Source organism: Manduca sexta, unplaced genomic scaffold, assembly GCF_014839805.1.
Source record: "Manduca sexta isolate Smith_Timp_Sample1 unplaced genomic scaffold, JHU_Msex_v1.0 HiC_scaffold_2462, whole genome shotgun sequence".
NCBI lineage: Eukaryota > Metazoa > Arthropoda > Insecta > Lepidoptera > Sphingidae > Manduca > Manduca sexta.
Genome location: NW_023593429.1, coordinates 10,117 through 23,194, shown reverse-complemented (window position 1 = coordinate 23,194; position 13,078 = coordinate 10,117). Strand labels below are relative to the sequence as shown.

Below are 13,078 nucleotides of genomic sequence, written 5' to 3'. Positions count from 1 at the left end.
CTCGACGTGCTGTGAGTGTCCATTACACCTGTGATCGAGAGCTCATTAGTATTGCCAATTAGATCGTAATGAACTATATTAATGGGGTAAAGTATACTTCACATGCATCTGGAATGTATATACACTCAGTAGATATTATACTACAGAAAGATACACAATATTTTTGTTACGATTTAGTGTGTTGTATGCTCTCTATTATAACCAACTAGTACATTATAAGCTATGTAATCTTATTTTATAGGACAGTAATAAATAGTAAAAGTAAAAGTTTTCTTGAATTTTATACCAGAACTTTCGTTTTATTATATTTTTATGAATGAAATCTGTAGGTTGTTTGTTAAGCTGTCAAGACTTTTTTATCACCCCCTTTTTGGATTTTAATCAAATGTCTTCCAATAAACTTCGGGGAAAACTAATTTATAAACTAGTTGATAGTGTAATGCCGACATTTCAGGCATCCCATAGATACTCCGCTGGGGCTTAACACCTAAAGCTATTTGACCATCCGGGACTAAACATACGAGTTCAGTCAGATGCACGCAGAGAATCGCCTCCTATCTACAGTTGCTGCTCAGACGGGCTCAATTGAAAGCCGTGCGTATTACATACCAAAATACGGCGCCATTAAATGGCTACTGTATAGAATTTAGGGTCTATTGGGACGCGTAGACGCAACTACAATACGATGCGGTCGGGAATTGAGTACTTTAAAATATGAGTGTAGGAAACCGCGTACAGAGAAAAGCGTATCAGAAGCAAGCGATGTTGGTGCTTATAAAATACGCTGCAAAAGGTCTATTGAGTGAAATGTTTCTTGTCCGCAATTGGCGTAAATGAAATTTCATCTTGTTTTTTCTGGTAGCCAATACGTGATGTGCGTACGTGGGCGCTGTGTAGGATTACGAGTTAGGACTTTGCATCTGATTATCATGCGTGTATTTTTCCCATATATAACTAAATGATACACTGCACTGACCTTTAAACTGTTTCGGGGTAACACGGGAACCTCTGCTTCGGCAGACGAAGACTTGGCAGGAACATTTGTTTTGTGCACTTGCATGGACAGATCCCGCAATGGATCTGAAGATTTTGACTTCCGAGGCAGTGAGGAGTGTACGCAACCAGACAAGTTGCCTCTCATCCTCTTCTGCATCATATAGTGGTATCGAGATTGTCCAGATGTTAATGGCATTTCAAACTCATTGAATTCCCCAACGCCATGCTTTAAAGAACAACTTGAAACACCAGAATCATTTGAACTTGAAGAGTCTCTATTCCCACCTTTGCATGGAACACTTGACGATCTTTTAATTTGAGCATTATCCATGTGTTTGTTCCGTAAGTGTGGTGTCTCTTTTGAAAGGCTCTCCTCAGTTTTATTTTCAGATCCTGAGGATTTGCAGCACTCGTAACATTCCCTGTCATTTTCACAGGGCGAAGAGGATCTTCTATTTTCGATAGCCAGATTCCTTAGAGTTTCTAATGATGAAGAAGTGGCGTGACTTCCAATGCTACTATCAAATTCTTTCAAATCTTCTAAAAGTCTAGCAGAGTCTACCGAACTCGACCTCTTTTGCAGTGTCTCGTTGTTTATGCCTAAAGCGTGCGATCTATCACTTCCGTTAAGAGTGGGAATGCTTAATGATTTTTCTATTTCTACTCTATGGACTTTGTGCATTGGATGTTTCAGGCTAAGAGACCAGTTAGGATTTGGCGACATCGGTGTATAGCCTGGATTTGGACCTATGGCCTTACAATACTCTTGTTTGGCGTCATTCGCAGGTTCCATCAGTAAATATTCATCGCTTTTGTTTTTCTTTGCATCTTGCTTTTGCCCAAGCTGTGTATGTCCGCATTTTGTGCAAAGTTTTTTCTTTGGTAAAGTAGTGACGGCAATGTCTAAGTTAGCACTCAAGGCATCTAATTCACTTTGTGTCACTCCTGCTTTTCTGAGTAAATCTTTGGCATTCTCGTAGTATTCTAAAGAAAGTGCAAATTCCAGATTTTCATAATTACCGTAATGGTCTTCACCTTCTTTCTCATCTTTAGGAGTAATATTCTGGTAATTTATAAACTGTGGGTCACTGGTAGATTCTTGAGGGTCTTTATCTGTAACAGCGCTCTGTCTATTTGTTTTTCTCGATACGTCTACGGTGGCATATAATGCTGTATCGTCTTTTACGTTTGTAGTGACTTCAACATTAATTTCGTTTCGTTTACAGTATGGAAGACTGATTAAATTATTTGCCCAATTAGTTACTTTTTGACATGGACATTCGACTGGTTGTAGATTTTCATCGCATTCTACAATGACGGGTTTTTTTCTTGAACCGAATTTTAGTATGCAGCCGCAGTTTTTCTTCAGAACTAGGTTATCTGGTGTAGAAGTTTTAGTTACTTGGAATAGGTCTTCAGCTAGGGCTTGCTTTATTCTTTTAGGAGTATCATAGTATTCGGAGTTATCTACCTAAAAGTTACAAGCAAATTTTTACTTAAGGGTGATCGTTAAAAGTATAAAATATCGGTGCTTTTAGTTCAATGAATCAAAATACTAATTATCTACGGTACGTTATACTTACCTCTACATGTGAGACTTTAGGAACATCATAATTTTCATAGGGACCGACTTTCGGGTTATTTACAACATGGTTATCATTCATACAGCTGCAGCTTTGTGGGGGAGGAGGTGCTATTGGCTTCTTTTGCTCCATATGAGCTGGTTTGGGTGGCCGTACCGGTGGTCTTTCACAGTGACAGGCGTCTATAGTTTTTGTTATAGCTCTTGGAGTTAAATATTCAGTACTGTTTGATGAATTATCGGAGTTGCTTTCTGGAACAGCTTCCATTGTCCAAGCTGGGTTAAAGGTAGTGCCAGGAGTTAGAGCTACTGTTGAAGATCGAGAAATCGCACCAAGCTTTGTGAGACAATTGTAGCAGCGTTCTAAAGTGACGTGATCTGCTCCGCTCCAAGGCGGTTTTCCAATATCCATTTCGGTGGAGCATCTAAAATCGTTGTTATCGTAATTTCGTCTTTCGTCCGATGGCCAGTAGGATGATGATCCCCCGCAGTCTTCTCCAAAGAAGTTTTCCTCATATAAACCGCTAGATGTATCCGGAATTGATGGATCAAATGTGTTAAAGTCAGACATGCGTGTGTTGGGTCTTGTCTTGCTCCCTTTGTAAGAAAAAAAAATGTTGAATGTTATTGCGTACGATAATTACTGTATATTTCATAAGTAACATAGAAAGTCTATTATTATTTATCTTCGTAACTTCTTTTTTAACATATACATATTATCCAGAAAGTTAAATTGTGTGTATGTGATTGTATAAACAACTCATTTTCTATCTAAAAATTGAGGTTGACTGAAATTTATGTTTATGAGCAGTTGTTTATCATTACCAAAGTGGTTATCTCGCATTCATTTGTATACGAAATATTTAATGAGCCATTTTCCAAACACATTAATTTAATAACTCGATATAATGTAAACAAATGTATTGATATTAAATATTACCAATACCTTTTCGTGACATCGGTGTTCTCTGTAAAGAAAGGTTCCTTGAGCGGCGAGGTCGAATGAATCGGTGATGTCTTGAGCTTGATCCGTGATGAGCATGTGCAGACCTTCGCCTTTGCCGCAGTGAGAACCTCCTTCGAAACAGAACCGTCCCTCTACCACGCCGTAGCGCCTGAAAATAGGGTTGAATATTTGATATAGTCTATCATATCAACCAACAGTATTATTCCCAAAACGAAGAAAATACTCTTAATTGAGCATGTCAATTATTATTGTAAATTAGTTTAAATAATTTTTAGTTTTTTAAGGATATTAAGTATTCTCAGCTCGTTGTTGCCATTATATACCATCCTGATATAATAAGTTTACATCATTTGCACGTCCTTCAAAATAAATGTTTAGCCTCATATTATTAGTAATTACTTACTCCTACAAAGTCTAGAGTAATTCAGACTCAGTCTAGTGTTCACATGCCCACAAGCGGTTCGACTTAATAGTTATAAGCAACGAGATCTTTAGAAGCGCCTGTCATGACAACGCGCCCTAAGCTCAAGAAAATTTTATTCAACATGTGCGTAGACAGGTTTCTCTCCCAGATCTATTTTAGACGCTAACTGATGTAAGCCATTCCTGGAAATATTAATTATGCCGAAGGTTCGTACGTGCTCAACTTATTTTAAAACGTTAAGTTGAAAATCTACTAAAGAAACTGATTATTGCGTTTATTAAATTAAAAGATTTTCATTAATTTTATGTGTTTCTAAGTAACTACTTTCTTAGTTTATTTTTTTTATAATATATTTCCATAGCTACAGAATTAAGTAGGACGTACTCTATTACATTTACAGCCAACATTTCTAAAGATCGCATGATCAGGAGGCGATGCTTAGCTAAGATTCTTTATTTTTGTTACCAAAACATTTCGAAATTGTTTATTTATGAACTAATTCATGTTTCACCTCCTGCCGCATGTCGCCGGCGCTGTTAGTTTTGATGGTAAAGCGAATATGGCGTATGTGGGGAGCGTAAAAGCTGCGGTTTGGCTCGGGCACAAGCGAAGTTCATTTCTAAAATGCTCGGGTAACTGCCGCGTGCGGTTTTGCAGGAACTTGCCCGTCTCAGTTTTTGACCGCATTTTTGGAAAATATTTTCGTTTTAGTTTGATATGTTTAGTAGTTTTTTTAAAGGGTGAGTGTGGCTACATTTTGACCGAATTTGTGACCTTATTTTTTTCGTTTTCATTTATAAATATTACGTGTATAGCTTATGCGATGAATCCATGGATAAGGCAATCGACTGAAATGCTTACATTCTACGTAATGGATATTAGCGAAGTAAACTAAATTGTTGTCTGGCGAAGCTATTTAAAGCTATAAAACATTATATAAATTTATTTTCAAATAATAATAATAATACCTTGACGAGAAAAACTTAAAATCGTTTGTCCTACTCTTTAAATAACAACCAAAGAATTAAATTAATTTTACAAAGACCAAATTTAGCCTTCAGGAAAATTTAATTAAAGTTGAAGACTGGTAAAGTTTCTCTAAAAATATATTTTATTTACAATACTTATTCAAAGTCATTAATACAATAGTCTAATAGTAGTAGAAATAAGTACCTTTTCTGTAATGAAAATATTTTATAATTTTTTTGTAATTAAAAGGATTTGATTATTATCGAAAATAGAAGAATACCGTGTCAGGGCTACAAAAGAGAATTTAAGTCTCAAATTGAGTGTTATATAGAATGACACCAATAAACTTTATTCAGATGAAAATAAAATACAATACACGACTATAAATTATAACACAAACCATTAAAATACAAATTTACATACAATGAATTTACAAAGGTAATTTTGCAAATGTATTCTTTTATCTTGCCAAATTCAAATCTTTACACGGCCACCCTGCGCATTTTAAAATGGTGGACGCTTTAGACAAAATGGCGTCGGTAACGGAAGCCGCGGCCGTTAACATCGCGCTGGCGTCCAGTTGAAACTGAAGACTCCACACGTCGCTTTATGAGCCTCGGTGGAGGGCAAGAATTTTATTGTCACTATATATCTGGATGGACGCCAGGAAGCTGTCGTAAATTTTTGATTTCAATCACATGTGGAGGTTACGAGTTTCATTATTTTTTACCGCGGTCCTGGCTTGTGATGGGTGCATTGGGAAGTAATCAAGGAAGTGCATTGAGAACAGATTTTTAAAAACAAAGAGTAACTATAATGGAATTTAATATTTACTCGCATTATAAATTTATAATTACTCCTTGAACGGATTCCAACCGCAAACCACACACGTGTCATATTGGTTTATATTTGTTGCACAATATGAAATTAGAGTTTATAGTAAAATTAGCAGTTTAAATTGCCCAATACTATGATGTAGTAAAAATATAATATTAAAGTCGGATCGTGAATACAATTACTGTTGAATAAAATAGGTATTATATTTTAACCTAAGGCATATTACCCGACGGTCACTACAATTGTGTTTATCTTATTGGACGTATACCACACCGAAACTATATCACGCGAGCCTCTTTAGAGTTTAACTGTTAGAAAAGGCTCATTTTAAGCATTTAATTCTTAACGACTCCAGAATTCAAAGAGCAAAATAACCCAAGTCCTTTGAGCTAACAAATTACTTTATTTGCTATCTAAAAAGGTTCAAATTTTGATATTTTGATGTTCTTTTTAGGATTTAGTTTCATCTAAAGTTAATCTCAGAACAGATTAAATTTAAATCACTTTTCGCCAAATTTGTGCGAAATTAGCTTTTGCTGTAGAATCTCGTCTAATTTATATGAAAATTTATGTTTTATGAACACAGTTTATGATGTTGCTGCGGTAATTTTTTTATTACTTGATGAAGTCGTGTGTATTTTTGTAATGTCTAAAAAACCCTAAGCCCTTAACTGTAAATGCTACGGCTTGGTTTCACAAGAATTTATGGATATTATAATCATACTTACCTCAAATGGGCCAGCTCCCAAATACCAAGCAGACGGGGCGGCACCCCACTGGTGAGCGCGAACCTCCGACCCTGGATGTGCAGCCTCGCGGGTCCAGCTGGGAGTTTCCTACTTCCCCCGCCTCCTATCATCACCAGGAACTCCTTCGACGTCCCCAACTGCCCTCCGACCTTCACCTGCCAGGCTATCAGCCGTTCTCTGGTCTCGAAAGCCAAGACCACGATGACGTCCTGGCAGATGATTGCTATGGTGTTAGACTCCTTGTCCAATGTGAATCCTGACTCAAACCCCAAGAAATGTTGGAGGGATAGCGAGGCTTTCGTTTGGCCCTTCTTGTATCTGTCTTTTGGGTCTCGGTAGAGTTGGAGGTGCAGGCAATCTGGAACAATAAATGATTACTTTTAATAGGTCTAAGAACTGGCTTTGGAGTTCCTTTATGGGAGGCAGATGGCGGGAGCAGGTGGGAAGGGAGTACATAATGCGAATAAGTACTTAGATTGGTAAAGGTATAAAAATATTGACACAAAGCATAGCTCCACGTCCTTTTTCAGGTATAACTAATTATGCTCAAACATACAACCATAATTTGTAATTAATAATATTAACGACACATTACTGATATTAGTGTAAACAAATATGCTTGCATATACATATTTTTACATTAACTTCTCAATTATATAGACTTCTTTAAATCTATTAAACTTAAATACAAAAATATATTTAGACTTAAGGCAGAGCACATTTCAAACACTATAAAGACACTTGGCTGAACGGAACTTAAAGCATTTGATTTTAGACCCTCAAAAGACCCTAACATTACGAAACCCTTGAAATTACAGAGACAGCCCTTTGTCCACATAAACCCTGGTTAAGGTACACTGACGACTTCAGACTAACTAACATTTTTATTCGAATCATAAAAGGAGTTGGGTTGCTATCCGAGGATCGTAAACGGATTTATTAGTATTCGAAATAGGTCTTATAAAATACGTATTAAAGTTTATTGTTTGAGTTGTATTATTGATATTGGATACTCAAAACTATTTAGAATATATATTTAGTAATGTTTTTGCAAGACAACACTAAAATAACAATAATATAGACTAGCTTTACTTTTGGTTCTATCTATATTAATCTGTTTCGAGTATAAAATAAAGGTAAAGCCATACGGAATTAATATAACTTGCTATTGAATCTAAAAATAGCAAAACAAACTTCAGCTTGCTTAAATGCATTGCTAATACTCTAGGGTATTACAGTATTAGTGAATATCCTGTTGATTCCCAGGACAGGAACATGAAAATGTTTTTATCGATTTAATTTACATTCAGTTAATCCAAAACTCAGTTACCGGGAAGAAGAATTTATTTAACGTGACGATAGAAATTAAATATAGTCTGCTTTCGTGGCGTAGTTGTACAGCAGCGCTTTGAGGTCCTGGGTTCGAATCCCGGGTCGGGCAAAGTGATATTTAGGTTTTTCTGCTCAGTATCGGACCGGAGTCTGGAATTTGTGCCCGATATGGCGATAGGCTCGCCTCCTATCACATCATGGGCGACAACACTTGGTGAAAAGTGGGTGCCCTCGTTGCACCTCTGCACACCCCTTCAGGGATAAATGCTTGATGTCGGTTTTGTTTTTTATAAATTAAATGACATCATGGGATTGAAACATTTAACCCCCTAAAATCTTATTGAAAGAAACACTTGAAGGGTTTTGTTAGTTTCATGTCTAAGGTAAATACCCTCACAAATTATGATATCAGAACCTTTCACAGCATTTTGGTCCTCGCGTGGGACCACTCATAAACTAGGCGACTACACGGGACTGCTTTTATTCAATTTTGTTACCTGTGTTTTGTTATATGAAAAACCAATAACATGATAATACACTAGCTATCCTGTCTCACCTAGGGGTAGATTCATGACGATTAGAAAGAGTTAAAAAAATATAATTTAATTATAGTTGATTTGCTGGTGATAGGATATAGTTTATATCCGCCCGGATAGCCACCGTACACAAGGTATTAAAACCCGCCATAGTTGCTAACGTAAGGGTGTCGCGTTCCGGGATCAGCCTGTATATCCGGTTCCAACAGGCCTGAATAGTGGTGTCACCTGAGAAGTAATTATCTCCACTCCACTTACCATCAGGTGCGGTGGAGATATTTTACCCGGCCCAACTAACTTGCTAATAAATTGTGCCATTTGTTGCCTTTCTTTCTCTTCAATAATTATGAGAAAAAATAATATAGTCTAGGTATTAAATAAGGCATAGAATCGTGTTTTTTAAAGCACTAATTAGGTATATTATAAGATCATAAAACAGGCCGGCATTGTTCTGGTGATCTTTCCGAAACAAAACGTCCTCTTGATCGACTATAAAGGGTCATTTTGATATTGCTTTAATAAATGAAAGCACGTACTCGTTTCTATCTCTGCTAACATAGGGTTAAAAATATTTTATGAATAACGAATATTTTGCACCAAAAATCCCAGCTTTAGTCTTCTAATTTTTTTGTCAAAAGATTTTTATTATATTTTTATTTATTTATTATTTATAGACATACAAAATTTGGTGACGTAGTTGTATTACGGTGAAACTGCATTGCTGAGGTCTCAACTTTGTTCCCTGGGTCGAGCAAAGTGATATCGTTTTTTTGCTCAGTAACACTGTTGAGTCTGAAATTTTTGCTTAATATGGAGATAAGCTTAGTCCGTATCATGGGACAGAAAACATACGGTGGAAAGTGGGCTCACCAGTTGCGCCTCTGTCTACCCTTTGGGAGATAGATGGCGTAAGTGGGTATGTGAGTGTGTGTGTGTGTGTGTGTGTTTGTGTTATATATCCATAACTGCAAAAGAGTTACTGTTATATATTACATTAGAACTTTATGCCTTAGAACTCTATGGTAACTTTTAGATATTTTCTTAGACGTCTGTCAATAAAAATATAAAATAAAACCGTGCTACATAAAATAGCTGTATTAATTAATTACATGCGAAATACAACAGTTACAATACTAGAGATGTCAAACAAAGTATATTAAATAATACACGATGACATTTCTATAAACATAAATATGTATATCGAGGTTTAATGTTAATAAAATCCTCTGATTGCATTAATTGACATACAGATTATAAATGCACGGAACAGATACATGCATCGCAGTACAGATATCGTAAATTTTGTATTGCGTTCAAATTGTAAACCAATTTCACTCACCTTGTCGAATTTAATTTATTACAACTCTCGTTGTTGTTTTCACCGATTATATGGATGAAGATATTGTAGTAATTTGCGTGGAACTTTCTATATAAGAGCGGCACATGATATTCTAACAATTAAATAAAAACACAGGAAAGTTCTTCGCATTATTACTACCACGACTCTGTATTTATAAAAGTGGAACTATCGGGAATTTCGTAAAAAATATTGACAATTACGTCCTTCATAGCTAAACAAAGATGTAGTTGAATAAGTCGATGGGAGAAACAGAAAGAAATGGTACAGATAATGCTTCCCAATACCAGATTAGTGAAATAAATTGCTATAATAAAAAAAAAATTGCCTAATAACCACCACCTACTTAATCTATAAGCATCAGAATACCTACAAATAGTATATTTAAATATAACGTCAAAATTATATCTACTTAGATTACCTATTATTATGTTAATCAGGAATCTTTAGCGGAAGGCTATGTTCAGCAGCGGACTTTATGTGGCTGACAATGATGATAGTATACAGCAACAGCTCTGGTTGTATTCTGTATGTATCTTAAATAAACAACAAAATAAAATATTAAACCTACTTTAAAATACTGTTAAAATCCACCGCTTTCTTAACGCACTCGATTTTCGTAAGAAACTTTGTACTTAATAATAAATCAGTACATACACATGTGGAGTAAGTTTACATCAGTATGGGGGACGAAACCGCGCCGCTACATTAATATTGTAACTTGAAGTTAATAGACATGTTGAATATTCTTATAAGACGTAATTAATTATCTCGCTTATTTCCAGTTCTTAAAGCTTTCAAAGTAAGAGGCGCGCGCCTAGGGTGGCAGAATAGAGGGTACATTTATTTATTAATTTATTTAATAAGGTACACCAACGGCATACATATCCTTAAATCTAAAAAAAAGACATTCCGTGTTGACAATTGGCTGATATTCATGCCACTTACCGGTATACACAACATTCACAAAGTAAATATAATGTGACTAACAAACAGCAATACTTTAGATGAATAAAATTTTAATGTTAAACATGTTAATTATTAATGTAGATTTTGTCAATCAATTTCTGTATCTCAGGAACAGTTCTGTTTCTGAATGAGAGTCCGTCTGTACCCCTGACAACAATGCCAAATTTCATCATCACCAGTTTGAGGAGTGAATATGTAAAGACGTAACAAATTAGCAATATCATTTTTATAATAATATTATATAGGATAACTTCCTGCTATTAAAGGGAATAGGGCATGGGCATTTCTTTTTTAGGTAGCAGTGTGACGAGACCAAAACTATTCTGGGAACTCCTGTCTTATAAGGACAAAATTATGAATTAATATAATTTATTTAAATAACAAATACTCTAATAAATCCTTAATTGTTTACTGCAAATTAATGTTAAGTTACGTTTTTAGACTCTAAATTCATAGAATACTTAATAATTCCTATGAGCATGTTATTTCCTTCTGGCTTTGTCCCACCCTAATATGGGTTCAATGTGACAATGTATTTCTTCACAAAGTTTCTGTAACAATTTGGCTAAGTTATTCGTGATAATATTCCTAGCAAATGGTTAGAAAAAGAATAAACCCAATAATCCATTCAATCTGATAATGTAACCTCCCAAACCAAACACATTAACTACGAACTTTTTACTCAAGCAAGCGATAAATAAATTAAACACAATTTCATCAATTTAAACCCAATTCCACCAAAAAACAAGGCAACATCAATAAAAACGAACGAGAGAGCGTAAATCCAGAGCGTCACCGCTAAGTCGCCCTCGCCAATAAGAAGTCGATAGAACCCGTCGATTTACAGCGAACTCTTTCAACCGAGTTAATTAATTAAACTCGACTGCGAGTGTTCCTTCGGAAATAAATCCACGTCTGTACTCATGAGTTTCCAAGTATTTGCGGGTAGTTGGCAACTTTTGGCAAATGTAAGTAGGTCAAATGTTGCTGCTCTCTCCCAATACACACCTACATTAGTCATGGGTGCAATGCTGCAGTCGATATTATTTTGTAGGAGGAGGAGGTCATTCAAACTCTTGGGTCTGAGTTTATAATATTGCCAAATAAATAATTATTGTTAGCGTTATATTTAGATAAGAATGAGGTTTTATATTTACATAGGTCAAGCAATTGAAGTTCTCTATAGAATTTGGAACCGGCAGCATTGGCGCAGTATAGTCCGGAATAAAGTGATCTGTGTAGGGGGTCACGACCCTCAGCATTGAGGACATCGACGCAAGGAGGATAGAGTTTTGAGTGTATGAGAATTCTATTAATCTGCACTAGACTAGCGTGGTGGACTAAGGCCTAATCCCTCTCAGCTGTAGAGGAGGTCTGTGCCCAGTAGTGGAACAGTATATAATACAGGGCTCATATTACGATTTAATTTAATTAAATACGTAAGAATGTCGACTTTACAAAACATGTGGATTTAAATTGGTCCTCATGACCATAAAACTCATATCCGGGCGGAAATAAGCTGGGAAAATCGAGGGTGCACAGGTTCCGCCTCGACCTACCACTTCCTACGGGATTGTGGTTATGCATTTATGTATGTCAATAGAATACGTAATCAATGAACTGGTGGTAGGTCTCTCATATGTGAGATTACGCCTGGGTAGGTACCACCGTATTTCTATTTCTGCCACCAGGCAGCAGTGTTTAGTCACGGTTGTATTCCGGTTTGAAGGAAATTGAAGCCAGTGTAACTACTGGACATAATAAGACTTAACATCTCATGTCTCAGGACGACGAGCGCAGAGGAATACCAGACAACATTTTGTAATTCAAGGTGTTGGATGTCTCGTCATCCAAAGCAATAATAAAAAAGATTCACTGATCATAATGCTTAGCTTGTTTTTTTTTTCATCGATCAGTTCTTCGAAACCATGATAAATTCAATTAAAATTTAATAATATACCCTTTAAAATAAAACACAAAATTCCTTACTTTTAAAGTTCTCAATTTCACAATTCAAACTCCACATCAAAAACATCAATTACCCTACATCGCACAAGAAAAACCGCAGACCATTTCGCCGAATCAATTTTCAATTAATTACGCTTACAAATAGTTGTATCGAAAGAAATGGCTTGCGTGTACATTTAATTAAGGACAAATAGAAGCAATTCGGGTCACGTATCCAGAACGGTTTTACTAATTCCCCCAAATAATTAGAGATTCGTCTGGAAGCTTCCACACGCGCCTACATGTCACACGAGGTGGGTGTAACGTAGAGGTGACGTTTTAAAATTAATGTTACGCGGCAGTGATGTAAAATATTTTACTTCAAATTATTTTAGTAGTATATACGTACCTAT

At 35.9% G+C, this 13,078-nt stretch overlaps 1 protein-coding gene across 1 annotated transcript; it reads right to left on the bottom strand.

The window, feature by feature from the left end:
- Nucleotides 1–976: 976 nt before the first annotated feature.
- Nucleotides 977–8,428, bottom strand: LOC119192189 (the record flags this gene model as incomplete). The annotated part of the gene is made up of 5 exons (XM_037446023.1): nucleotides 8,413–8,428; nucleotides 6,504–6,882; nucleotides 3,525–3,693; nucleotides 2,580–3,191; nucleotides 977–2,467 (listed from the first exon to the last, which is right to left on the bottom strand). Coding segments are annotated over exons 1-5 (2,667 nt in total), but the record flags the coding sequence as incomplete, so codon positions are not given.
- Between the last annotated feature and the right edge of the window lie 4,650 nt (nucleotides 8,429–13,078).